The sequence below is a fragment of the Colias philodice genome, chromosome 22 (genome assembly GCF_061535455.1).
Source record: "Colias philodice isolate Cphi_HAF_F1 chromosome 22, ilColPhil1 Martin Lab GWU primary, whole genome shotgun sequence".
Classification (NCBI taxonomy): domain Eukaryota; kingdom Metazoa; phylum Arthropoda; class Insecta; order Lepidoptera; family Pieridae; genus Colias; species Colias philodice.
In genome coordinates, this window is record NC_143107.1 from 6,030,158 (window position 1) to 6,057,073 (window position 26,916).

The following is a 26,916-nucleotide window of genomic DNA, read 5'->3' on the forward strand; positions in this document are numbered from 1 at the left end:
ACTTCCTTGGTAAGATTCAACGATACCAAAATTGTCACCTTACTCCATGACGGTACTGCCACGACGCGACCTTGAAATATTACTCTCAACGCACCTAGCTCCGTAAGCTATTCATTTCAAAACCGTAGTACTCTATATTATGTCTCCCTGAAGGTCACATTTCATTATACACAAGGTTGACACAAGGCCTTATATTATGATTATAAAAAAGCCTAATGAGGCATTGCGTCCATTAATTATAATATAACGCTAGACTTGTTACAACACGAAGAAGAATTTATTTCAGAATTTCTTTAAAAATGTGACTTTAAATACGTACAGGAAGGAGTTGGTATTCATGGCTTCCCAATTAGAAATAGCGAAGAAATGTTCCAATTTACGCAGTAAACTGGTCTTGGTTTAAATAAACGAATGCTAAATTAATTATTATTAATTTTGTTAATGTTTGGACATTGAAGCAGATATTTGAATAAAAGATATTTTCAACATTTTACAAAAATGACGACGAGGTCATGATATATTGTGTGTTTCTGTTCTGTGACCTGCACAAAGGTCTTTCAACTAACTTATATATTATTTTGAAAAATTTACTTTCAGTAACATATTTTAATTCACAATTACAATGTATTTAATTTAAAATTTACAATGTTATTTAGGTTTTCCCTAATAGATATATTTTTATTATTATCAATTCGTTTTAGTAGATCGTAATATTATGCTTAATGTTTTCGAAATGTATAAACTCTTTTAGATTAGGCAAGAAGCTTTAAGTGTTTAGGGATTACTTGAAGGAAAATGGTTCATGAAAGTATATACAAAATAACATGTGGGTGTTGGATAATATTATTATATCGAAACAAGGAAAAAACGGATAATTGAGGGTATATTTTCAGCATACGATTAGGTATGTAAATTAATTTTAAGAGCAGAATTTTTATGAACAATGAAATAATTTTCAACTACAAAAAACCGGCCAAGTGCGAGTCGGACTCGCGCACCGAGGGTTCCGTACAAACCTGCAATTTTTTTTTTCACTGGTTAAAGGCAATTAGATCTAAGTATTTGATATGAATTTCAACTTGATAGCTCTACGCGTTCATGAGGAAAAAAGTAATAAGTTTATATTTATTAAAAAATAAATATATATAATATATTATTTTGTAATGTAACTAAAAATTTAAGGTTTTCGGAATTTTTCCTTTATGGGTGCTATAAAACGTTGCTTCATGCCAAATTTCAAGATTCTAGGTCGACTGGAAGTACCCTTTAGGTTTTGATTCCCTTGCGAGTACTTGCGAGTTTCAAAATATGCAGCTTAAATTGCTGTTTCTTTTGATTGCGTTGACATAGAAGTTTGATTTTGTTACAGCTTAAAGGTATTATAGACCTGAGTATTTGGTATGAATTTCAATTTAATACCTCTACGCTTTTATGAGGAAATGGGTAGTAAGTTTAAAATTATTAAAAAAATATATATTATGTGATGTAACTAAAAATTTATGGTTTTCGTAATTTTTTCTTTATCTATTTTATAAGACGTTGCTTCGTACCAAATTTCAAGATTCTGAGTTCACGGGAAGCACCCTGTAGGTTTTGATTCCCTTGCAAGTGTCGAAAATTTGCGGCATAAACGGCTGTATCTTTTGATTGCGTTGGCTTAGAAGTTTGATTTTTTCACAGCTTTAAGGGACAGTAGACTTGAGTAATTGATATAAATTTCAGCTTCATACCTCCACGCATTCCTGAGCAAAAGGGTCTTGACAGACGTCCGTCTGTTTTTCGTTTTGTCTTTTTCGTTCCGTCCGTCCGGACGGACGGACGGACAGACGGACAACAAAGTGATCCTATAAGGGTTCCGTTTTTTCCTTTTGAGGTACGGAACCCTAAAAAGCGCTTATTTTATGAAATATCTTAAGTCTAGAATACTTCAAATTTAAAAAAAAAATCTAAAACTTGAATTTTGTTTAAAATATGTCTCGTAATCTTGATAGTAAAGAATTCATAGAATTACAATAAATTAAGCATTTATATAAATTAAGCATTTTTCGTAGAAAGCTAAGTAGATCCCAAATACACTCGGCAAACTCAATAATGTTGGAAAATCTTATCTTGTCTGTCGAATCAGTCATAACACGTAAGTAATACAATGGTAATTATTATACGTGCAAACTGAAATGTATTATTTCGTGAGCGTAACACCTAGGGGTCCTGGGTTCGATTCCCGGTGGAGACGAAGAACAAAAAATGTCTTGGTCTGGTAGGATACAGAAGGTTGATCACCTACTTGTCCCTAAAGAATATCGATCAGTGAAACAGATGCATAATGCATCTGCCCCTTACCCCACTAGGGGACATGGGACTTCACTTACTATAACTAGCTATCCAGCTGCTAACTAGAATATAAAAGCAATTATATCTAGTTAGTTGAATCATCAAGCAATTGCCATTTATTTTATACGAAGGAAATCCGATAGGATTTTAATCGTCGTTCGCTTTTAACGAGTCTGAAAGCCTAAGCTTACTGTGACCTTATTCAGCCTTTAAATCAGTTTTAAGTGCATTCTATCCTTAAACCACTCGGTAAAGCTAACTTGAATTATTTATAAGACCTATTAAATACTCTGAATAATATATGAGTATTCCCTTGCAAAAATGAGAGTAAAATAAATCTTAATCATAATAATAAAGCATGCATATAAGAAATACAAATCAAATGAAAGAATTTGTAACTAATGTAATTTGGCAGCCTTAACACTTAGAAGCGATTTCTTCCAGGCAACCTTAGGATATACGTACTTAAATTATTGGAAAAGTTTGCTTAATTAATATTCATTATACGTATTTGAAAATGAACAGAACCGGTTGTTTTTTTTAATAAAATTAAGTTATTACCAAGCATAAAAATAAATGCCCATTCATTCAGAAAAGTAAGCAATAAATACATTTTTTTATATCAAGATTTACTACCTTATTATTATAAGATTTTTTTTAACACAAAAAATTGTGAATAATGGTTAATTTTTCCAAAATAACTGATATTGCCCATAAAATATTTCGAAAGAGTATAATAACACTTTATGAAATTTTATTTTAATTTACTTATAGGTGTTAGATATTAACCTTAAATACATTATGACTATCACTTGCGTCGCGAGTCTAGGTATTATTTTATTAAAAATGTAAAGATCCCTTTTTTATATCAATCAGTTGTGTATTGAACTATATTTCTTTCAGAAGTAGTTTTTTTTGTAAGTACTTCAGACAAGATACAGAAATAATATTATACATATTATGTACTAGGTTTCCGCCCGCGGCTTCGCCCGCGCAGTCAAAGAAAAACCCGCATAGTTCCCGTTCCCGTGGGATTTCCGGGATTGCGTCATTTTCCCGGGATAAAAAGTAGCCTATGTCCTTTCTCGGGTATCAAAATATCTCCATACCAAATTTCATGAAAATTGGTTCAGTAGTTTAGGCGTGATTGAGTAACAGACAGACAGACAGAGTTACTTTCGCATTTATAATATTAGTATGGATTAACAAAACAGTTGCTACAGAGACGAGCCCGCAAAAAATCTGTAGTCACTTTGCTGATTAATACAAAGATGGTTGATTGCTACTTACTTCCTTATAGCAAGATACAGCAATTGATAACTCTCAACTTAATATAATAAATCAGTAACTTTATTTACCTGCTTCATCATACAGGACATACACATAAAACTTTTACCCAACTGCGCAAATAAATTGGAAACAAAATGTTTGTTCGTATCGCGAAATCTTTGAAACAATATGTCAATAGTTTATCTCGTTCTAAACAAAGGCAATAAATCAAAAAGTTCACAAATAACAAATGAAGGTTGTTAGTAAACTTTATTTTAAAGCGATGGGTAAATTATGTTTTCAATAGAAACAAATAATATGAAAACAAATTAAACTCACCATATTTTCGGAATATCCTTGTTTAGCACGTTATCCTGGAACAAGAAAAACAATTTAATCCTAAACTTTAAAAACGTATTATTAAATAATAATTCTTTAAAAAAAAGGCAAAGCAATCTAAGAAAAACATTCGATTACAATCGACTGCCTCCAATAAGAAAAAAAAATTCTAACCGAATTCCAAACTTCCACAGATAACGAAAAAAAAACATACGTCCACAGACTAAAAAGACAAGACCGCGTGGAAATGAACGTATTTAATTTAAAAATAGAAGAGCAGCGTTCCATTGTGCATAATGCCGCATTGCGTCCCGTTTGTGGGCAAGCTGTGAAAATCGCGCGAAATATATTATTTCTTATCTGTCCCGGAGGAGCTACATTCGTTTTGCAAGTCCTCTTATGACGTCACATTGTCTGGGCATTCGAATGCTAATTGCTTGATCTTTGTGCGTGTGTGTAATGTAGCGTAAAAGATAGGAATTAACGGAGCATATAATTCTGTTCTTAATAATATGAATAGGGAATATGATTTTGATTGTTCAATTTATATTTTGAAGTTGAATCTCAATATTTAAATGTCATAATGGATTGTTTTATCAAAATTTGTTTATGGCGTTTTGTATTAATAATATTATTAATGCAGAAAATGATTGATTACTATGATAAAATATATTGAATCTACCTACTTATACTTTAGGATATGAAATTCTTATTGCATTTTTATAAACCTACATTTTTAAACATCTTATGCCTATTGAATAGTCCTACTAGGTACTGCAGATAAAATAAAAAAAAAACAATATACAATCTATGTACGTATGTCATACAAATACATAGTAGGTTTACCTATGTTATACTTTTTTTACCAGTTTCAAATACCTTTATGTTCGAATAGTTGAAATAAAAATTGAAACAAAATATAACAGTGCTTAGTTTTATCCGTACTTTTTGTTCGATGATAAAATTCTATTGTATTCAGATAGTTTTTAGTAATGTTCAATTTTTATTGTTTGATGACCCGACAGCGAAGTGGTTTAGCCTTGAAATTTAAAAAAAGAATGAATATTTATAAAAAAAAGAGCGTGTGTGCCGAGCACACGTGTCAGAAGTGAAACCTTTTTGGCAAGATTCAAAGATATCAAAATCGTCGCCTTACTCCATGACGTGACGGTATTGCCATGACGCGTAAAACAAGTATTTCTGTAGATTATGCTATTATGTACATTAGCTACCTACATCACTGCGAAGTATCAATAAAATCCGTACCTACCTACCATACATCCATAATCCATATCCATACACCTTTCCATACATTCTTACACGTTTACAATATAAGTAGGATATACAATATCAAATCAATGAAGAATACTCAAGGGATTCAAAGGGTCTCTCCCTTAAATGTTTGTACAGCCATGGGATATAAATAAATAAGTCAACACGACGATTACGATAACTTTATACTTATTTGTATAAAACTGAAGAGTTTTTTTGTTATTGGTCCGTTCTTTCAGTGTTAGATAGCCCATTTATCGAGGAAGGTAAAGCCTATACCGGGTGTAACCGTTAAGTGTGCGCACGCGATTATTCCGTAACTATTACAGATATCAAAAAACTTTAAACTGATATTGAAAGTACTATACCCAAGAAGCTTATATCTAATACACTGGAGATTTCAGTATGAACATTTACTTGTAACAAGAAAATATGACGTTGAATGACGCCTGTATGTTTTTTTATCCCTTTCACACCTAACTAACTACCTAGGTAAAGTACCATTGAGTAAAATGACAATAATAAGTTTTAAAAATAAAATGACGAATATCAAAAAATGTTACATGAAACGCTCCCGAGGCACAGCTAGTAAATAAATAAGTCAACACGACGATCACAGTAAATGTAATTTAAAATAACAATTTTTCTTTCCCGCAACAATCTGACAACCATAAATTATTGCGTAATAAATAACCCTTCAAGTAAAGGTCGGCCCTTGACGGTTATTTATTGAAAAATGCCGATCTAACGACCTAACTTTTTATTAAAGAGCTTCAGCTATACTTAAAGCAGTTAAAACCAACAATAAACGAAGTTAGCAACAAACCTATGTAAAAGGTAAAGTTTTTAAATATTTCACGATATTGATAAAGTCACATAAATATTTCAGGACATTTTTCACACACCGCACGATCTGATCCCATACTAAGCTTTTGCTTGTGTTATGGAAACCAGATGGCTGATAAACATAATATATAATTTTTAATAAATACTTATATATAGATAATTAACACCCAGATCTAGAACAAACATCGATGTTCATCACACAAATATTTGGAATCGAGCCCACGACTTCTGGCTTGGAAGGCTGGGTTACCAACTAAGCCAACCGGTCAGTCACCTCAAAATAATATTTTTTATATTAAAATTTTTAACATCATGTATGCTCAGAAATACATTGCATGTAACACGACGGGACACACCTAGTTTAAATTAAATTATTTCTTACATTGATAAATAACCGAAACATTTAACATAATATTTTATATTTAAACATTTAAATGGGTTGGGCAATGTAATTTTCAGTCAGCTTATGATAAATTATTTTAAAGTGTACTTGAAAAGTATTAACGTAACCGAGCAACAACTTTTAAATAAAACCAATAATATAATACACATTAAATTACGTAACAAATGAATTTAAATAATTAAATTTATACTCTATATTGTTCTTAATTCAACCTTCATCGTTCCAATTAATATCAGTTTCAGAACGATTTATTTCAATTGTATTTTATCTGTCACAACGTTATTTATCATCTGTGCTTAATTGCTAACGTTTCCCGCCATTTTATTGCGAATAAGCCTGAAACAAATGAACTGCTATTTTAATCACATAAATTATTGTTATATTTCATTGAGATATTCATTTTTCCGACTTATTTAATTTTATTGTGGTACTTTTTCATTTAAGTGAAAATAATTGGAATGTAATTATGGAAGAAGTTGCTTTGGAAATATGTTTTGTTATTAGAGTTAAATGTAATAAACTGTTCTTCTAATGCTGAATTATATTTGCGATAGATTTTTCTTCGCTCAAAGATTTTTCGACATAAGTATAATAATATAACCATACAAATCTTAGATTAAATAATATATTGAAGAATCTTGTTGTAAGTATTTCAATGTTATAATGTGCTCTAAACATTTTCTTTTTCATTTCTGTTTACCTTCATTACACATATTGCTGAAAAATTACCTAACGGAAACATGTTCTATTATTTTAATCGAAATAAAATCGAAATCAAATTATTGTATTAAGTTTCCTACTTCTTGTTCTAAGTTCTTATAAATCACCACAAATAAATATAAGTCATATTAATAAAATGTTTCAAATATCAAATCTTATCTGTTTCAAATTTTTATATTCAAATGTATTTAATATATTTTCTTTAGGTCAACTAAATATAAACTTTTTCCCACAAATTCACTCGTGCGAAACACAATTCAAAATATTATCTTCATTGCAAAGAAAAATTTCAAATATACTACAAAATATCAAGAGCTCGTTAAACTTAATAAAAAAAATATTTATGGGAACTTTTCAAAAATTTAATATTATTATATGTAATTTACTTTTTAAATTTTGAACTCTCCTTATGTTTAGTATATGGTTTACTAGCGGCCCGCCCCGGCTTCGCCCGTGGTACATATTTCGCAATAAAAAGTAGCCTATGTCCTTTCTCGGGTATCAAAATATCTCCATACCAAATTTCATGCAAATTGGTTCAGTAGTTTAGGCGTGATTGAGTAACAGACAGACAGACAGAGTTACTTTCGCATTTATAATATTAGTATGGATAAGGAGGAAGTTTTCAATTGGACTGCTTTTTTTTTGGGTTTTTCCTTCCGAACATTCGACTGGTTGAACCAATTTTGATGATTCCTTTTTTTTTTGGAAACTAGTGAGTAGTGCCTGAAAGGTGCATTAAAATATCCACTTTAAACAATTCAAAAGCGGTTTATATGTTTTAATTTAAATCGTTCGTCAAAATATCTTCTTATATCTTATATATAAAATTCTCGTGTCACAATGTTAGTCTGCATACTCCTCCGAAACGGGTGGACCGATTCTCATGAAATTTTCTGTGCATATCGGGTAAGTCTGAGAATCGGCCAACATCTATTTTTCATATGTACCACGGGCGAAGCCGGGGCGGACCGCTAGTATTAAATATATAATTTTAAAATATAAATCGTAACATGCCAAAGTAACATAGCGTATAACCTTGCAACTTTACAAAGGTTACATATGAAAGTTTTCAGATGTGTTTGAATTAGTTTTAAGTACAGTACAGCTAAAGTTGAAATATGTTTCAAAATTAATATCATTAGGACTGAGTGTAGTTTCATTTTATAGGACTAGTTGCAAGTCCTGACTTCACTCGCGTTTATTATACGTACATTTCTCATAAAATTTTGTCTATAAGATGGAATCGATTAAAACATTATTGTTAATTGAGAGGCGATGTCAGATGGCATACGAAAGTAAGTTTTACTAGCCTTCCGCCCGTGACTTCGCCCTTGTTTTCAAATAAGAACCCGCTATCCTATGTATTAATTCAAGTTACCCTCTATATGTGTGCTAAATTTCATTGTACTCGGTGCAGTAGTATTTGCATGAAAGAGTAACAAACATACACAATATACATTCATCCTCACAAACTTTCGCATTTATAATATTACTAGGAAATAGGATAGGATATACCTCCATGTAGTGGCATGGAACAAAATGGAAAAAATGTAAACCAACTGCAATTATATCAAAAGGTTCTACCGCCTCTAATTTAAGGAAAAATTAAATAAGAAAACGCTATTCCTTCTACAAATAAATGTAAAGAAAATTCAGGACCCAAAATTAGTCTGTCTTCATAAAATCCCATTTGGCGAAAGCGCCTAATTACACATTACTTCAGTAGTGACACAAAGGAACATTGATACCTCTGTACACTGTAGTACTTTAACTAATACATTTTATTAATTTCCTAGTCATATTATAAGTAAAAAGATCGTGTAGGAAATGAGTCTTATCAGAAACAATTTACGATTTATTGAATCATATTAATTTACTTAGTCTCTTAATTGTCTTATCTTGTGTGCGTCTTTGCGTTCGTCTGTTAGAACTGTGTGCCGTTTTGGAAGATCGATTGTCGTGTTGGTAACCTATCTACATCTATTACTTATTTATTTATACTTTATTGAGCCGGCATGCAAATAAATATATAATAGTCCAGCACAGAAGGCGGCCTTATCACTTAAGAGTGATCTCATCCAGGCAACCTAGAGACTGTGTGGAGTAATATTACATAAATTATAAATATTACCTCACGTGAACTATATTTTATTCCTTTTTACTTACAAAACACATTCGTACTGTCTCTAATAGCACAATAGAAATGTCATTGATATGAGTTTCATAGAAACAATTTTAGTAGATACGTGACCTAGATACCTATGAAAAGAACTCATGTCATTTGCTGTTTTTAAAGCATAATTATTGAGTTGAAGTTGAATGTTATCCAACTTGTAAGGTTAGTTTTTCAACAGAAAAAACATAACATAGGTATATTATACTTCATAATGTTACCTATAATACAAGGTATTAGGTACGTATATCGTAGGATATATCCTACCTCTCCAATATTTTAATAGTTTTACGGAAAAGTGTAAATATCGATTACTACCAAAAAGTTATACACAATATTATCAGTAAAAATTAAACATAGATCAAAATTTTCAAAGATATCGTAAGTACGAAAACTACGTAATTACCTATGTAGTTATTTATTCAACTTTCTAATTCAATTTTTAATATATTCGCGTTGTTTCCTCTAAATAATTACCATTTTGAATACAAAAATTCAATTTACAATAGAACAAACTTTCATATAAAGACTCTATGTTGCGTGAAACTAGCGAGTAATTTTCTTTGTCGAAACAATTGTATAGTTTTCTCTTTTTTTCCATGCATTTGCTCCGCTTAGTGCTAATGATTGTAGTTTGCTAAATAAACCGTTTAGAAAAATAATTAGAACACTTCTTGTTAGTTAAATTGAGGTCGTATTGTTAAAGTACTCGTGTGTTTATTTTAGAATGTTAATTATATATCCTTTGGGACATTTCCAGAAATAAATGTAGAGTTAATTTGACATTCGGACATGATACATGGCTTTTTAATAAAATATAAATAAAAAGTTGGGATAGAGTTGTTTTTTCGTTTCCTATTTTCTATTTTTTGTTAATCATATTATGTGTAATCATATAAATATTATTATGTGTGCGTCCGTGCTTGCGTATGTGTGTGTGCGTGCACAGGTATGTGTCTGCATGCAAATACGATTGCATATACATATTACGAATACATATTACGAAACTTCAGTCAAATTGATGGTATAATTATTGTATGAAATAACATTTTATACTGAGAACTTGTTAAATAGAAAAAATTCGATCACGAGGATTCAAACCCGCATATTTTTTTATTTTTTTTAATTTCTCATTTATAAATAGAATGCTATCAAAAATACTTATATCGAAAACTATAATATTTCACCTACATATTTTGAAGCAAAAAGAATGGCCAATAAAATCGATACACTATCTTCTCTTCAGCTCACAATATTTAATTTATAGTGACGTTCAACAGACCCTTGAAACCTCTGTTTTTTCGCAATATTATCAACTCAGTAAATTTATTACAGAACACGTTATTTTGTCATGTTATGAAATATTGCTTACACTTTTGTAGTATTAATTTTGAGATTAATCACTGTTTCTCGGCAGAAAACAACAAATACTTGATAAAGTAATTAATGTTGTGATAATTTAGGGGCATACATAATAATATAATTATACTAGATTTCCGCCCGCGGCTTCGCCCGCGTTTCAAAGGAAAACCCGCATAGTTCCCGTTCCCGTGGGATTTCCGGGATAAAACCTATCCTATGTGTTAATCCAAGTTACCCTCTATATGTGTGCTAAATTTCATTGTAATCGGTTTAGTAGTTTTTACGTGAAAGAGTAACAAACATCCATACATCCTTACAAACTTTCGCCTTTATAATATATATTAGATAATATATATTTTTGAATGATGAGCAAATTGATGAATTTTTGCTGCAGAAACTAGATTAAGTGTTAGAAGGAAACTTTGGTTAAGAATATCGATCGATTCTCATTTAAGATGACTATATAATATCACTAATCTGTGCTCTATATCTCCAATATGACCTTTTCAGGACGTCCTGTTACGTTACAAAAACTTTAAATATCCCAATTTATAAAAAGCAAATAATTACTTTGTGTTCTATATTATGCATTGGAATACAAAAAACCCTTTTAAAATTATTTTTAAACCAAGACGCTAGTTTTGCTAATTAAATTAATAATAAAGTTCTAACTAAAACAGATAGCAATTAACTGCAAATCCAATATTGTAAAAGTCAATTTTACTTTCATCACTTTTAAAAAGACTGAAGCACCTTAATCGGATCTAGCTAAGCAATCCCATATTCTTGGAACGAAAATTTTTATTGAGTCTCGTAAGCTTATTTATCGAACAAAGAGTTAGAATAACTTTGTAATACCGGGAATATGTTGAACATTTTAAATTATTCTAGCAAGTTTCTATATAATAGAATAGAAAGAGCACTCAAAAAATATGTTTTTCACTATGAATACAAAACCTTTTTTCCATTTTAAATGAGATATCACTGTGGCTTTTATCATAGACTGCTATTTTCAAGTTTCGCTATCCAATTTGCAACACCTTTTTTTGCAAACGCAATTTTTCATAACTAAAATTTTCACGTGTTGACAACCCTATTTTTCATAACCACAAATTTCAGGTGTTGTCAACCCTATTTTTCATAATTACAATTTTCAGGTGTTGACAACCCTGCATAACCAATATAATATATTAAAAGCAATTTGTACGAACGAAGTGTCACGGCTTTGGTAAAACAACGCAGCTTCTAAGCGAGACACGTAGATCCAAGTTCAGGTTTGCTTTGAAGTCATAAGTAGCAATACAATAGGAAATAGATTTCAAAAGGCGAGCTAGTTCACTTTGAGAACTTGCTATGCTATTTACGACTCTATGTATAGGTGTGATGCACGCTTTTCTTGTATCAGGAGTTAGGGGTTAATTATTGTACTGTGTAAGTTTTGAGCGTTTGAAACAGCTAGGGCAAAAATTATCCAGTTTGTAGTCTGCACTTATCTATGGTCTGAGTTGTTTTCTGCGCCAACATATTTGCACTTTTTAAACTGTAATTTAAGCTTTTGTCACACCCCAGACACTCCATACAAAATTATCGTTTTGACAGTCACACTGTAGAGACTGCAAATGTGTGTGTTAACGCTTTATTGTTGGCACATTTGTGACTAGCGTAAAAAAAATTCGCGTTTTTCTGATGAAATACAACCGTAAAGAGCACAATATCTAACCATTTTCTACGAAAAACGATAATCACAAATCCAAAATAATAAAATTACTTTAAGTCAATCTGATTAATGTTGTCAATCTTCGTTGCGTATCGTCCTTGTAGAAAAATGTGGACCATTTTTAGACTGATCGTGCGGGTTGAGGTAAGTGTTTAATTTTGGCGGGAGGCGGAGAGTGTCCGTTCTGTAGCGTTTAGTATTCTGTGCTTTTGTGTTGATTTTAATAACCCATTACTAATTAAGGTAAATAATTCAGGACTAAAACCCTAATCGTAGTCATTTAATAAATAAAAAAATAGTAAAATAAATCCATATTTATCCATACTAATATTATAAATGCGAAAGTAATTCTGTCTGTCTGTCTGTTACTCAATCACGCCTAAACTACTGAACCAATTTGCATGAAATTTGGTATGGAGATATTTTGATACCCGAGAAAGGACATAGGCTACCTTTTATTGCGAAATATGTACCACGGGCGAAGCCGGGGCGGACCTCTAGTAATATTATAAATGCGAAAGTAACTCTGTCTGTCTGTCTGTTACTCAATCACGCCTTAACTACTAAACCAATTTGTATGAAATTTGGTATAGATATATTTTGATACCCGAGAAAGGACATAGACTACTTTTTATCCCCGGAAAATGACGCAATCCCGGAAACCCCACGGGAACGGGAACTATGCGGGTTTTTCTTTCACTGCGCGGGCGTAGCCGCGGGCGAAAAGCTAAATAAATAGTTTAGATACGTGTGTTTATTTTTACCATTTATGCTCTGAAACTATTAAATTACTAGATTTCCGCCCGCGGCTTCGCCCGCGTTTTCAAAGAAAAACTCGCATAGTTCCCGTTCCCGTGGGATTTCCGGGATAAAACCTATCCTATGTGTTAATCCAAGTTACCCTCTATTTGTGTGCTAAATTTCATTGTAATCGGTTCAGTAGTTTTTACGTGAAAGAGTAACAAACATCCATACAAACTTTCGCCTTTATAATAGTACTAGCGGTCCGCCCCGGCTTCGCCCGTGGTACATATTTCGCAATAAAAAGTGGCCTATGTCCTTTCTCGGGTATCAAAATATCTCTATACCAAATTTCATGCAAATTGGTTCAGTAGTTAAGGCGTGATTGAGTAACAGACAGACAGACAGAGTTACTTTCGCATTTATAATATTAGTATGAATGTGCTATTTATTAAATAGGTTTGAAGTTGGTGCCGAACATTAAGCACTTAGTATTAAGCCCGTGCACCGACATCAAACCTTTTTAATAAATAGCACATATAAATAATATGTAGTAAATAATAATGTCAAATCTTTTTTATTTCTAACTTTTCCGTTTTTGTAGTCGGTTGTTTTTAACGCAGTTATTTTTATTAGTGAATATTAAGCTTTCCGTGCGATTAGAGCTTTTTATGAAAATTAAGCTCTCCGTGTGATTAGAGCTTCTTGTGAAAATTAAGCTCTCCGTGCGATTAGAGCTTTTTTGTGAAAATTTAACTTTCCGTGCGAATAGAGCTTTTTGTGAAAATTAAGCTCTCCGTGCGATTAGAGCTTTTTGTGAAAATTAAGCTCTCCATGCGATTAGAGCTTTTTGTGAAAATTAAGCTCTCCATGCAATTAGAGCTTTTTGTGAAAATTAAGCTCTCCGTGCGATAAGAGCTTTTGGTGAAAATTTAGCTTTCCGTGCGAATAGAGCATTTTGTGAAAATTAAGCTCTCCATGCGATTAGAGCTTATTGTGAAAATTAAGCTCTCCATGCAATTAGAGCTTTTTGTGAAAATTAAGCTCTCCGTGCGATTAGAGCTTTTTTGTGAAAATTTAACTTTCCGTGCGAATAGAGCTTTTTGTAAAAATTACGCTCTCCGTGCGATTAGTTTTTAGTGAATATTAAGCTTTCCGTGCGATTAGAGCTTTTTATGAAAATTAAGCTCTCCGTGTGATTAGAGCTTCTTGTGAAAATTAAGCTCTTCATGCGATTAGAGCTTTTTTGTGAAAATTAAGCTTTCCGTGCGAATAGAGCTTTTTGTGAATATAAAGCTTTCCGTGCGATTAGAGCTTTTTATGAAAATTAAGCTCTCCATGCGATTAGAGCTTTTTTGTGAAAATTAAGCTCTCCGTGCGATTAGAGCTTTTGGTGAAAATTTAGCTTTCCGTGCGATTAGAGCTTAATGAGAAAAATTAAGCTCTCCGTGCGATGAGAGTTTTTTGTGAAAATAAAGCTTTCCGTGCGAATAGAGCTTTTTGTGAAAATTAAGCTCTCCATGGGATTAGAGCTTTTTGTGAAAATTAAGCTTTCCGTGCGATATGAGCTTTTTGTGAAAATTAAGCTCTCCATGCGATTAGAGCTTTTTGTGAAAATTAAGCTCTCCGTGCTATTAGAGCTTTTTGTGAAAATTAAGCTCTCCATGCGATTAGAGCTTTTTATCAAAATTAAGCTCTCCATGCAATTAGAGCTTTTTGTGAAAATTAAGCTCTCCGTGCGATTAGAGCTTTTTGTGAAAATTTAGCTTTCCGTGCGATTAGAGCTTAATGAGAAAAATTAAGCTCTCCGTGCGATGAGAGTTTTTTGTGAAAATAAAGCTTTCCGTGCGAATAGAGCTTTTTGTGAAAATTAAGCTCTCCATGGGATTAGAGCTTTTTGTGAAAATTAAGCTTTCCGTGCGATATGAGCTTTTTGTGAAAATTAAGCTCTCCATGCGATTAGAGCTTTTTGTGAAAATTAAGCTCTCCGTGCGATTAGAGCTTTTTGTGAAAATTAAGCTCCGTGCGATTAGAGCCTTTAATGAAAATTAAGCTCTCCATGCGATTAGTTTTTAGTGAATATTAAGCTTTCCGTGCGATTAGAGCTTTTTATGAAAATTAAGCTCTCCGTGCGATTAGAGCTTTTTTGTGAAAATTTAACTTTCCGTGCGAATAGAGCTTTTTGTAAAAATTACGCTCTCCGTGCGATTAGTTTTTAGTGAATATTAAGCTTTCCGTGCGATTAGAGCTTTTTATGAAAATTAAGCTCTCCATGCGATTAGAGCTTTTTTGTGAAAATTAAGCTCTCCGTGCGATTAGAGCTTTTGGTGAAAATTTAGCTTTCCGTGCGATTAGAGCTTAATGAGAAAAATTAAGCTCTCCGTGCGATGAGAGTTTTTTGTGAAAATAAAGCTTTCCGTGCGAATAGAGCTTTTTGTGAAAATTAAGCTCTCCATGGGATTAGAGCTTTTAGTGAAAATTAAGCTTTCCGTGCGATATGAGCTTTTTGTGAAAATTAAGCTCTCCATGCGATTAGAGCTTTTTGTGAAAATTAAGCTCTCCGTGCTATTAGAGCTTTTTGTGAAAATTAAGCTCTCCATGCGATTAGAGCTTTTTATCAAAATTAAGCTCTCCATGCAATTAGAGCTTTTTGTGAAAATTAAGCTCTCCGTGCGATTAGAGCTTTTTGTGAAAATTTAGCTTTCCGTGCGATTAGAGCTTAATGAGAAAAATTAAGCTCTCCGTGCGATGAGAGTTTTTTGTGAAAATTAAGCTCTCCATGGGATTAGAGCTTTTTGTGAAAATTAAGCTTTCCGTGCGATATGAGCTTTTTGTGAAAATTAAGCTCTCCATGCGATTAGAGCTTTTTGTGAAAATTAAGCTCTCCGTGCTATTAGAGCTTTTTGTGAAAATTAAGCTCTCCATGCGATTAGAGCTTTTTATCAAAATTAAGCTCTCCATGCAATTAGAGCTTTTTGTGAAAATTAAGCTCTCCATGGGATTAGAGCTTTTTGTGAAAATTAAGCTTTCCGTGCGATATGAGCTTTTTGTGAAAATTAAGCTCTCCATGCGATTAGAGCTTTTTGTGAAAATTAAGCTCTCCGTGCGATTAGAGCTTTTTGTGAAAATTAAGCTCCGTGCGATTAGAGCCTTTAATGAAAATTAAGCTCTCCATGCGATTAGTTTTTAGTGAATATTAAGCTTTCTGTGCGATTAGAGCTTTTTATGAAAATTAAGCTCTCCGTGTGATTAGAGCTTCTTGTGAAAATTAAGCTCTTCATGCGATTAGAGCTTTTTTGTGAAAATTAAGCTTTCCGTGCGAATAGAGCTTTTTGTGAATATAAAGCTTTCCGTGCGATTAGAGCTTTTTATGAAAATTAAGCTCTCCATGCGATTAGAGCTTTTTGTGAAAATTAAGCTCTCCGTGCGATTAGAGCTTTTTGTGAAAATTAAGCTTTCCGTGCAATTAGAGCTTTTTGCAAAAATTAAGCTCTCCGTGCGATTAGAGCTTTTTGTGAAAATTAAGCTTTCCGTGCGACTAAAGCTTTTTGTGACAATTAAGCTCTCCGTGCGATGACAGTTTTTTGTGAAAATTAAGCTCTCCGTGCGATTAGAGCTTTTTTGTGAAAATTTAGCTTTCCGTGCAATTAGAGCCTTTAATGAAAATTAAGCTCTCCATGCGATTTTATGCGGTTCGGCCGGTATATTTTTTTTATGTATGTACACCGATTACTCCGAGGTTTCTGATCCGATTTACGTGATTCTTTTTTTGTTCGATGCGGGATGGTGTCGAATTGGTCCCATAAATTTTTTTTTTCGGATAGGCCCAGTAGTTTTTATTTTATGAGCATTTTTGTCTGTACTCGATGACTAAGTTGATATGTAGCAAGTAACTTTGATTCACTTCCCGGTAACCGATTGAGCTGAAATTTTGTATACGTATGTAAATTTGATAGCGATGAAACATTATCATGACATGAAGCTGATTTGATGATGGAATCGGAAGGTGGCCATAGGAACTCAGTAATATATTGACTCAACTTTATCGAGTTTGGGCTCGTTTGATTCGTGTTGAAAAATACACTAAAAAGTATTAAATAAAAATAACTGCGGTAAAAACAACCGACTTCAAAAACGGAAAAGTAAGAAATAAAAAAGATTTGATATTAGTAACTTCTACATAATATTATTGTACATATTTCGCAATAAAAAGTGGCCTATGTCCTTTCTCGGGTATCAAAATATCTCTATATATTAAATTTCATGCAAATTGGTTCAGTAGTTAAGGCGTGATTGAGTAACAGACAGACAGACAGAGTTACTTTCGCATTTATAATATTAGTATGGATTAAGATTATTTCACAGGTAAAAAGCTATATAACACCGCCTCCTTGGTACAGTGGTTGACGCGTGAGCGTAGAACAGAGGGTTCGATTCCCGGTGGAGACGAAGAAAAAAAAATGTCTCGGTCTGGCAGGACACAGAAGGCTGATCACCTACTTATCCCTAAAGGAAATGGATCAGTGGAACAGATGTATGCATAATGCATCTGCCCCTCACCCCACTAGGGGACACGGGACTTCACAAAAGCTATATAAATAACAATCTATAGAAGTTTGATGATTATTAAAACACGTGTAACTATTTCACCCTCATACAAAAACGAATATCGCCTCTTTGCGACGAAACCGTGTTATTTCGAAAAAGGCGATTTTACAGGAGAGCATTTTTAAACTTTCAAAAAGGTATATTAGGTAAATGAACGTTTTTATGGGTTACATCTATAACAAATTATATGAATTATCTTATTAACTATTGCATAATGCAAAAAAAAATACCCTAATTTAAAAGATTTTAGGACAAAAAAAGCATTAAAAAAAAAAGGAAAAAATATGTCACATTTTTTCTGAAAAAGTATAAGAAGAACGATGTAGCAAATTAATCTGTCACGTTGTTGATGCTATTATTTTTATTTTATGCTAAATTATAATATAAAAACACATTGTTGAAATTAGAAACATTTATTAAACAGATGAAATAGTTGTAGCTAAACAGTGGTTTCTTTGGACAAAACTATTACTAATCAACAGTTAGTCAGCCTTTATTGAATGTAATCAATATTCTTCTCACTTTATGCTTATTTCTTCTTACATTGTAATCATCTTAATTATATAATCTCAAAAAACTAGTAATCTAAGTTTTCAGTCTCGGTCATAAACTAAGTAATCAGTAAATTTGCACAATTAAGTGCTTACTTTATAAACGTATGTTTATAAAGTAAGCAAAATTCTAAACAAAAAATAATAATTATCAAAACATAAATCTCCTCTATGAGCAAAATCTTAAACATTATAATAACAAAAAACATAAAAATCGCCTATTAAAACTTTAAATAGATAAAACCATATCACTCATATTTTGTGCTGAAATGCCATTCATTTCCAAAACAGTATTATTAAAACTTACAAGGCTTCAAAGAATGGCTTATAATATCTTGGGATGAGGTTTTTATTAACCAAATCCATGATATCCTTTTTCTTTTTTTCGGCTAATCCAGGTTTCCGAGTATAAGCTTTTTTCAATTCAATATTGGTATTGTTACTTATCTTCTTATTCTTCTTCAAAACGATGGCCTTCTTGAACTGTACGTCGGCATACGAATCTTTAAAAAATATGGCATTAGGGTCCTCTTTTTTAACTTGTATTACCTTTATTCCTGAAAACTTCACTGCGTTATTATCTTCATCTTTTACCAGCGCATAGTTCATCAGGTTGCATACATTTTTCCAGTCATTTATATCACAGAAACTCAATTCATTCACATGGAAAGGCTCCCCTTTTTTTCTGGCAGCTTTTATGGCACCAATAAATGCGTCAGGGGTATACATAGGACCTGATCTTAACTGACGTTTTACTTCTCTTTCTATTTGAGAATGGGCTGAATCGCCTTCATTCTGTGTGTGACCCTTGATTAAATATTTATGTGTCACTGACTTGAGATTTGGCAAAGTCTGTACAGCATATAGGTACATCGCTATCATAAACTTGTTTTTTTGCTGGCCAGCACAGTTATCTGAGTAGAAGACAACATCCAGATCTTTGGCCGTTTCTGAAACTTTCATCAGATATTTGAATACACAAGTGCCGATTTCGTTTACGCCTCTGTTAGCGTTTGATTCATCCCATACGAAACATTCAGCATTGTTAGTCTGAATATTATAAATTGTCAAGTTAAGTACATTCAGTTTTGACTTATAGTAAAAAACTGAAATTTCACCCTTAGGGCATTGAAAGACTGCTTGAAGATCGTAAACAGCAACTAAAATATTTTTGTTATTCTTGTCGTTTGCCTTCTCAATTCGTGACAATTGATTTTCTCTTAGATGCATCTCATAGATTTCTTTTCCTAACTCCTTCTCTTCAGCTGTACTATTTTTATTTACTTCGCATATATCGCACAAGTCTTTTTTTGGAATAAAGAATGAAATGTTAAATTCTTGTGTAAATATGCGATAGAACATCAAGTATGTTGCAAAACGGGTATTTTGGGATTTACATTGTTCAACATAGTCCCTATGGAGATCTGTAATAGCTTTGCTACCATCGATGTAATGTCTTTTCGAGTTAGCACGAATGTAGTGCGATTCAATTTTTGGTATTGACTCAATAAACACTCTTACACCATCTTTTATATTTTCATCCACTTTGTTGTGATTTTGATGACACCCACGATTATCTTTCATTAATGAAATGTTAGTATCTTTATTTTTTTTCTTTAAAGCCGTCTCTATAGGGCGATTATTAATCCCCAAAGTGTTCTTAAAAAACAGTTTACATACTCTAATCTTCACTCCAGAAACAGTCAAAAAGAAAGCATTATTATTATCACGATTTAATGCTATGGTTCCGTCCGGATTAACTTTAACGTATCGATGTTTAGGGACGACTACTTCGATATTGTTTGCGATGAAAGACCATTGCTTTTCAATCTCGCCTAAATCCCAGTATTCTTTTAAAAGTTGTTGTCTTTGCTCCTCAGTGATATTAGATCCACATTTAAATGTACATGTTTCTTTGCAAGATGGTTTTAGTTTACGTTCCGGTATAATTTTATTAGTTTTTGTTGATTTGTATGATTTTCCACAGTTTCTTAGTCGCTTCGCAACATTTTTTTTCCATAATAATTCTCTTTTGGGCCTTTTTTTACCTTTTTTAGTAGGGGTATTATCTGGTTCATTTGACTCTACTTGCGTGGTGCTAACATTTTCGACGGCAGGTGGTTCATTTTCTGATATTAGCAGGTCCTGTTGATTTACGGTATGAAATACAATTTCATGCTCATCTGTTGGGGTCACATTCAGGTCTATAGCATTGAGTACTGTGCTTACAGTAGCTGCACTAGAATGAAAAACGTCTTGATCCTTTCGAAAGTCGATGTTGGTATAGACGTCATTGTTGTCGTCAGATTCTGAAGAGCTCACACGTGCTGGTTTCATAATTTCATAGTTGGGGTCTTTTACGGAATCATCACTATCTAAAAAAAAACCAAAAAAAATCTATTAAACTTTCAATTATCTATAAGTCAGTAAATAAATGTAAGATACAGTTATCGAGTACCCACAATAATATGAGTTTTATTAAATTTATACCTTCGTAGAAAGACGGACCACTGCTTGATGAACTACTGCTACTTGAGGAACTACTGGTGCTACTACTAGTTGATTCACAACGGCGACGATTAGTGACCATTGAGTCTTCTTTGTCTAAAACAATATCAAAATGATAAATATTATGATAACTACCATAATGTTTTCCACGCTTCACTTTACCATCTATAAGCCTCACACGAAACACACGAAAAGACGGGCGTCGAATAACATTACATACAATAAAATTAACTAATAATGTTACTTACATTCGGCAACTGCTGCAGCGCTGCAACCAGTCACCTCCTCATTTCGGTTGCTTTCATAGTTAGTTTCCATTGGAAAAGTTGAATCGCCTTGCTCGATATTATTGTTGTCGCTTTCATTTTCATGTATTTCCATTTGAGAAATGGAATTGCTTTGTTCTCCGTCATTATTTTCTTTTGTTGCTAATAAAACTAAGTATTTGGACCGCGTCCCCATCTGAAAAAATAAGTCTTAATAGTATTTTCTTTTAGTGCTTACAACGTGATAAATCATTATGTATTGCATTGAAATAAGAAACATATCTATAAAAACGGAACAACAATAAATGACCATCACTCATTTCTTGTAATAAAAAACCATTCATCATCAACAATGTTACACCTTATGATATCACAATTCAAAAATGTTATTATTTCAACAACAACGTGATATCAGATTTTATAAAAAGTTGCATTTGAAACATTTTTTCAAGAAAACCGAGTTATATTGCTTTACCACAGTATAATAACAAAAAATATCACTGAATTTAAAGATATGTTTGCAATAAAACTGTGGTACACTCGTGATATCACGTTTTTGCAGAAAACTGAGAGCTCCTTACCTTTGGCGCTTAAAGAGAAAACTAACTTGTCACAGTGTTGAAAACAGAGTACTATGTGAAAGGGACAACGCGATAACGCAACGTACCACTGTAGTGACGTCCTTTTCGCTCATGGTCTCGCTGTCCTTCACTTTTAAAACACCACGTTTTTGCACAAAATAAAGTTGAATACGGCGGTTTCGATTATCAAATAAAAAAAAAAAAACATTTTGCGAAATATCACGTTTTTCTCGCAAAGAGGCGATATATTAAACATAGCTTAAACCCATTTTACATTTCACACAAAGAAACCACATGACGTATCCTAGATATTAAAATTTATAATTAATGTTAAATTCCAATAATTTTAATATGAACAAAGGAATATTCTAAAACATCAGAACAGTGATCAACATACTCCCAATAATAACTGTATATTTGTATAAATGAAAATCTACTACAGCAGAATTATTTACTAAACTATATGAATAACATATTTTTTATATTACATTTTTATCAAACAAGTCGATACAAATACTGAATTCCTCCTTAGTACAGTGTCCTACGCGTGAGCGTAGAACCGAGTGGTTCTGGGTTTGATTCCCGGTGGAGACGAAATATTTGTGTCGGTCTGGCAGGACACAGAAGGTTGATCACCTACCTACTTGTCCCTAAAGAAAAATCGATCAGTGAAACAGACGTATGCATAATGCATCTGCCCAAAACCCTACTAGGAAACATGGGACATGGACTTCAAAACAAATACAATCTAATAATAATTCTTGATAATGTTTCTAATGAAAACATTGAAGATAATTTCTATTCCTTACACGAAATAAAGGAATTGTACGGCAATAATATCAAGTGTTCCCAAATGACATCTTAAATTTCTATATCATCCAATTTGGCTACTTCACTGAATATCCTTGCCAAAATACATTAAGAAAACCAAGTTCTTTGCGAAGGGAACGCCATTAAAATATAAATTGGTCGTTTAATTAAAGATACAGTGATAATGGTATTAATTATTAAAGTGCTATTTATTCTCGAGTGTTGAACTTGGTGGAAAGAGCCTATTCTTCCTTATTCCTTAATTATTCGTTCTTGTTTAAGATGGTTATCATTTAATCGAGATAGCAATTCAAAACAAAGTTTCTGAACGTAAATCACTCGTGAGATACTAATTTACTATACTAATATTATAAAGAGGAAAGGTTTGTAATTACGTATATATGTATGGTTTTCACGCATAAACTACTAGACCGATTTCAAAAATTCTTTCACCATTAGAAAGCTGCATCTTCACTCAGCAACATAGGCTATATTGCATTTTCAAAAAAAATAGAGATCCTTACCAAAAATGCAATAATGTAACCTAAGGTTTAATAAATTCCTTGAAGTACGAGGATGGTTCTTATGAAAAAAAACGTAAACATGTAGGTACCACGGGCGAAGCCGGGGCGGACCGCTAGTTTACAATATAGCAAAAACCACATTCAGAAATATTTATTTGTACTCTGTATGTTAAAGTGTTAATGTTATCATTAATGAGAAATAATGGGTACATGATTACGTTTTTATGGATTTTTACTTAGGATGTTATACCTATATCATTAAATTGTTCAGTATTCAGTCTGGTAGAGTAGCATTTTTCTTTCAATATCATTTAATAAAGCCTCAAAATACATAACTCCATTCTTACCGCACATTAAATTTCCACAAACAGACATTAAATTTCAACACAATAAAAAGCGCATTAAAACATTTAAAAACATTCAAGTAATAATTCAAGGATCAACATACGCCGGTCGGACTATACGGGAAGTGCCCTCAAAAGCGACATAACACGCTTCGCTTATTTTACAAGGACAATGCTTACGTTTCACACCCGTACCTTACCTTTGTTTATTTGTACATAAATATCTCTGGAAATGTCGAGTTTAAGCATGAATCCAGTGAGCAGAAGAAAAAATGGAAACAGATTACTCTCCCGTTGTACGATAAAGAAAAATCAAATACGCTTCGTTCTTCTGAATAAAGTAACTTGTAATAAATGCGAATATAACTCTGTGTGCTATTTGTCTTGTTACGCTCTGATTTTGATGAAATTAGTAACAGAATTAGAGTAGCTTGAACAAAAAATGATTCGACTTAAATAGGGAATCAATATATTATGTAACAGCTGTGTATAACGTGCTTTCTCTAGTTCAAATCACATTATTTTTATGTACCAGACTACTATATTATAACGAAAAATGTTCTGCTATAATATCACTACATAGTATACCGCCTTATGTGTGTCTGTATGCTTAGAACTTTAAAATTACGCGATAGATTTTAATGGTTTTATCTTAATTAGATATACCTATTATATATAGATATCTTAATTAAATTTTCTACAAAGCGGGCGAAGCCCCGCGCGGGAAGCTAACTAGCTTAAGTCCTTTAACATAGAGATAGTTTAAGAATTGATATGTAAAATAGCTGTGTTCATTAATATTCATCTAGTTATTGATTACACAGTGTTAATAAATTAAATCAACACTAGACCTGTTGCCGATCACAGCTCCAAGGAATATGAAAAATATTTAAACTTGCTATATTAATTAAAAACTTACAGCGTCTGAAGGCTGCATTTAATTTTAAACTCACGCCTTCATTAAACAAAGTCAAGTTCCCTTTGCTACGGTATTTATTTTCTAAGAACGGGCTCATCTTTGTAGAAACTTGACGGTGTATAAAGGACAGTCACATAGTGATTATGGTGCGTTTGAATGAGCGAGCCAAGCGAGGAAATTTTTGGCGTTAGTATATGAACGTCATAATATTATACGCTAGAAAAGTATTCCTACTATTTTGGCGTCATAATCGTATGAAAATGAAATACGATATTGTTTCAGAAACAACATTCCAGAAGTAGATAGTTTTTAAAAGGCTTTTTAAGATTCAGCAAGCTTTCGACTCGATTTTTAATTTAAACGGACACAATATTTAATTCAAACTTTGTACACTTATCAAGGATCGGAACATTACCAATAATTTCATCTTATATTTATATATATATTTATATTTATATATATATTTATATATATATATTTATATTTATATATATTTATATTTATATATATTTATATAAATATTTCAGGACAAAGTTTCACACACGATCTGATCCCATAAGTACTAAGCTTTCGCTTGTGTTATGGAAACCAGATGACTGATAAACATACATATTATATAATTTAAAATAAATGCTTATATAGATAATTAACACCCAGACACACTTATTTTCATTTCATTTCATTTCATTTCATTTCATTTCATTTCACACAGAGCCAACATTTATGTTAATCACGCAAATATTTGCCCTAGTTGAGAATCGAATCCACGACCTCTGGCTTGGAAGGCAGGGCCATTACCAACCAACGCAACCGGTCAGTCAAAAGAATAGTCAAAGAAATATATACCAAAGCAACACCAATTCACATTACGATTTATAACATTACCGATTGTCGCACAAAATATTATTTGCGTCGTACAAAAGCACTTTAATTTCAAGAGCATTTGCTATGACAGTTTCCTTCACAAAGCCTTGCCACGGTTCATAATTAAATGTCTATGTGAATAGAAAAATATGGCTTAGCTGTTGGCAAGAGATTTATAACGCTTCGTTTTAGAAGATTTTCAATGCATTTAAGAACTAGTTGATGACGGCGACTTCGCTCGCGTAATTTTGTGCAAACCATATTTTGTCAAAATGTTGAGCATATTCTAAACTAGAAGAATGAAATAACGTTTTATTTTTTGTTTGTTTGATAGGATCTTACTTGATATAAGTATTCAATGCCGATTATATTATGGTGATACATAAGACGTGAATAGACGCCGAACTTTAAATTTTGAACTTTACATAAAGTAACTAATATTTTGAATGAATAGTTAGTTACATATTATAAGCATAAGAAAAATATCTATGAATATAATATATTGTGTTATTTTAATAAAAAAATGAAATAGTGACCATTACGGCATGGCAACATCTGTTCCTTTGACACAATGCACGTTTTAAGGCGCCAATTTGAAAGCGTAAGTGCAGTAATTTCAAAGCAGAATCTTTTCAATGGTCCGTGAGTATGAGAAGACATACAAAACACATCTACGAAAGTGTTCTTAGTGGGAATGGTTGTTAAAGTAAGATTTCTTTGTTTGACGCAAAATCTTTTTTTAATATTATAAAACTAAAAAGTTTGTTTGTTTGAACGCGTTTATCTCAGGAAAGACGAGGCTGATTTGAATATTTTTTTCCGTGTTAGATAGCCCACTTATCAAGGAAGGCTGTAGGCTATATATCATCACGCTAAGACACAGGTACAACCGCGGGACCAAGCTAGTTATATTATAGGATATAAGGAGGTAATAAATACTGTGTAATAAAAATTCCTACCTGTTTTCATTATTTCGTTCCCAGAAATAAGGGACTACGAATATAGGTTTTATTATACACAGAATTCTGATAAAAGGTCATACATTATATTAATTTTCATAAAGTTACATTTTATTTTTAATTAAGCTCGTTATTACGGCCTTTATAGAAAAATTTAATGTTAAATATATTATTTTAGTGTAAAAAAGGCGTAGACAATAATTTCGTTGTTTTAAGTGCGCTTAAAAAGATTCTATATGTTCTAAACGAGTATTCGTTTACACTAAAAGACCATGAAAGAATGCTCTTGCTCTTGCTCTAGCTCTATATTAGTTTGATGTAAATACACAGTAACAGTGAAATAATTTTAGTGGTTCCTGCGATTAGCGCGTTCAATCTAACAAACCCTTCAGCTTTATAATCTTAATATGTATATATAAATCTCGTGTCACAATGTTTGTCCTCAATGGACTCCTTAACCACTTAACCGATTATAATAAAATTCGCACACTATGTGCAGTTCGATCCAACTTGAGAGATTGGATAGTTTAAACATGTAGGTACCACGGGCGAAGCCGGGGCGGACCGCTAGTATTAGTATATAGAAGTATAGAAAGGAAACAGAGTAAACCTTGTTAGCGTCTATACAGACCACAACAGTTATACTTGGCAGATTTAAACAGCCACAAAGCTGGGATATATCTTGAGAATTATACCGCTATTATTTTCTATCTTCTCTGAAGAAACTAGTCTGTGTTTATTGCTTTCTTTATATATACTGTAAGTATACTACACTGTTACTGCTTATGACAAAACTGTTGTTAAGA

General features: G+C 32.3%; 1 protein-coding gene across 1 annotated transcript; it reads right to left on the reverse strand.

The window, feature by feature from the left end:
• Positions 1-18,638: 18,638 nt before the first annotated feature.
• Positions 18,639-21,935, reverse strand: LOC149478480 (uncharacterized). Its single transcript, XM_089709187.1, has 3 exons — positions 21,092-21,935; positions 20,826-20,939; positions 18,639-20,710 (listed from the first exon to the last, which is right to left on the reverse strand). The coding sequence occupies exons 1-3, from the start codon at positions 21,303-21,305 to the stop codon at positions 18,639-18,641; spliced, it is 2,400 nt and encodes a 799-aa protein (XP_089565313.1). The 5' UTR covers positions 21,306-21,935.
• Between the last annotated feature and the right edge of the window lie 4,981 nt (positions 21,936-26,916).